Here is a 2395-nt window from a genome sequence, read left to right as displayed (position 1 = left end):
TGATGCGAAACAAGTTTATACGTTTATTACGTTATATTAGTAAAAATAATTATTTTTTATTAAAAAAAAAATTGTTAGTAATAAGAATTTAAATATTTATTTTAATAAATATTCAATAAATATATTAAAATTTTAAATTTCATATTTTTATAACATTTTTTGAAACCTAACAACACATTAATTAAATCTATTTTCTAATTATATTATCCATCATCTTCATTCCGTTATAATTTTATTTAACTTTATTTAATTAAGTTAGGCGTAAAGGGACATTTCTAACTTTTAAGAAATTGTCCCTTTTTTTTCATTTTATAAAAGAAAAAAAATAAAGCCCAGGCCTAATTTTCTATTCTATCTATTTTTACGAAAGAAATATGATCCTCACTAAAAGTAAGGGATACTTTGGTCTCTACTTTTTTTACGAAAGAAATAAGAATTTTTTGTTAAAAAATTATCAAATAATAACAAAAATTGATTTTGTAAAATTTTATTTGTAATTTTTAAAATTTTAAATTTTCATACACTATTAAAAAATTTATTTTTAAAATTTTTTTATTAATAATAGTTAAATGGAGAATCACTGTTATTAAAAGTGATGTCTCAAAAAAAATTGACTGTATGAAAATTTTTTTAAAAAAGTAATATTAAATAAAAAATAATAATAATAATAATAATAATAATAATAATAATAATAATAATAATAATAATAAGGAGGTAATATCATACAATAAAATTAATCGATACAAAAAATAAAATAATAAAAAATGAGAAAATAGTGGTATTGATAACAAAAGATTTGTATTATCCTAAAGCAGATGCTATTGTGCTGAAGGGTTTTGTTTTTGTAGGTGAAGAACAGACGTGAAATGTTTCTGTATTGAACACGTGTAGGGGAGGTGTGGGCATGCACCAAAATTATTAGACCATCTCCAGTAGAGAACTCATCCAGTTCCTATTTATGGCCCACATGTCATAAAAAGTAACTCTACATCATCTTTTGCGTCATAAACAGTAAATAGGAACTCAAAGCATCTCTCTCTTCTCCATTAGGAGGAACTAACTTTAGTCCCTGTTGTGGTCCCACCTAATTAATTAATTAATTAAAATACTTGAAATTAATGTAATTAATTTTTTTTAATAATATAATTTAAATATTTAAATTTAAAAATAATTCACTATTAAAAGATATTAATATTAAATAAATTTATACATAACAACAATACACACAATATATAATTCGGGATTACACAAATTTGTAAAATTACTTAATACAAAAAAAAAACATAATTAAATTCTACAGTTGACGACAAGCATTGTGAAATTGCCATATGTGTTCAATCAAGTCCTCTTTCAATTGTCTATGTTGCTGCCTATTTCGAAGTTGGGCATTTCTTTGGAGAAATTGATGGTATGGTGCAAAATCTTCTTCTCCCAGCTGAGGTTGTGATAATCCATTTTCAACATCATCATACTCTAAGCCTCGAGCAAAATTTCCTACATAAGTGTCTCTTTCATCCTCAACAATCATATTATGCAATATAATACAAGCTCTCATTATGTTGGCAAGCTTCTTCTTTTCCCAAAAACGACCTGGACCACGTATAATTGCAAAGCGTGCTTGCAACACTCCGAATGCTCGTTCCACATCTTTTCTTTGCCCTTCTTGGTATTGTGCAAATAACTTGCATTTCTCCCCTTGTGGCTTTGAGATTGAATAACTTGCGTTTCTCCCCTTGTAGCTTTGAGATTGATTTGACAAATGTGGCCCATTCAGGATAAATACCATCTGCTAAGTAGTATCCCATTGTATAATTATTACCATTAATAGTATAATTTACCTCTGGAGCACGATCATTTAGAATGTCATCAAACACTGGAGAACGATCTAACACGTTGATATCGTTGTTTGAACCAGAAACTCCAAAGAACGCATGTCATATCCAAAGGTCTGAAGATGCTACAACCTCAAGAACCATGGTTGCAACCCCACGATAACCACTCATGTACATACCTTTCCACGCCTTTGGACAATTTTTCCATTGCCAATGCATGCAGTCAATGCTACCCAACATGCCAGGGAAGCCACGACCTTCCGCCATTTGTAGCAGGCGGTGTACGTCACTTGGATTGGGTTTTCGTAAGTATTCATCCTGGAACACAGAAATGACACCTTCAACAAATTTTTCCAAGCATTCAATTGTAGTGCTCTCGCCTATGCGCACATAATCATCAACAGCATCAGCTGCTACGCCGTATGCTAACATCCGTATCGCAGCGGTACATTTCTGAAGTGGCGACAAGCCTCTTCTTCCAGTTGCATCAACCCTCTGGTGGAAATACGGATAGACGTTTGAGAGAGCGTCTACTATCCGAAGGAACACATCTCTTCTCATTC

General features: G+C 30.4%; 1 protein-coding gene across 1 annotated transcript; it reads right to left on the bottom strand.

Annotated features, from left to right (window-relative positions):
* Positions 1–1294: 1294 nt before the first annotated feature.
* Positions 1295–2393, bottom strand: LOC107459022 (uncharacterized). The gene is made up of 3 exons (XM_016077246.1): positions 2012–2393; positions 1839–1918; positions 1295–1786 (listed from the first exon to the last, which is right to left on the bottom strand). The coding sequence occupies exons 1-3, from the start codon at positions 2391–2393 to the stop codon at positions 1295–1297; spliced, it is 954 nt and encodes a 317-aa protein (XP_015932732.1).
* Between the last annotated feature and the right edge of the window lie 2 nt (positions 2394–2395).

Source organism: Arachis duranensis, chromosome 7, assembly GCF_000817695.3.
Source record: "Arachis duranensis cultivar V14167 chromosome 7, aradu.V14167.gnm2.J7QH, whole genome shotgun sequence".
Classification (NCBI taxonomy): Eukaryota; Viridiplantae; Streptophyta; class Magnoliopsida; order Fabales; family Fabaceae; genus Arachis; species Arachis duranensis.
Note: the sequence above shows the minus strand (reverse complement) of the source record. Positions and strands in the feature narration are given on the sequence as shown.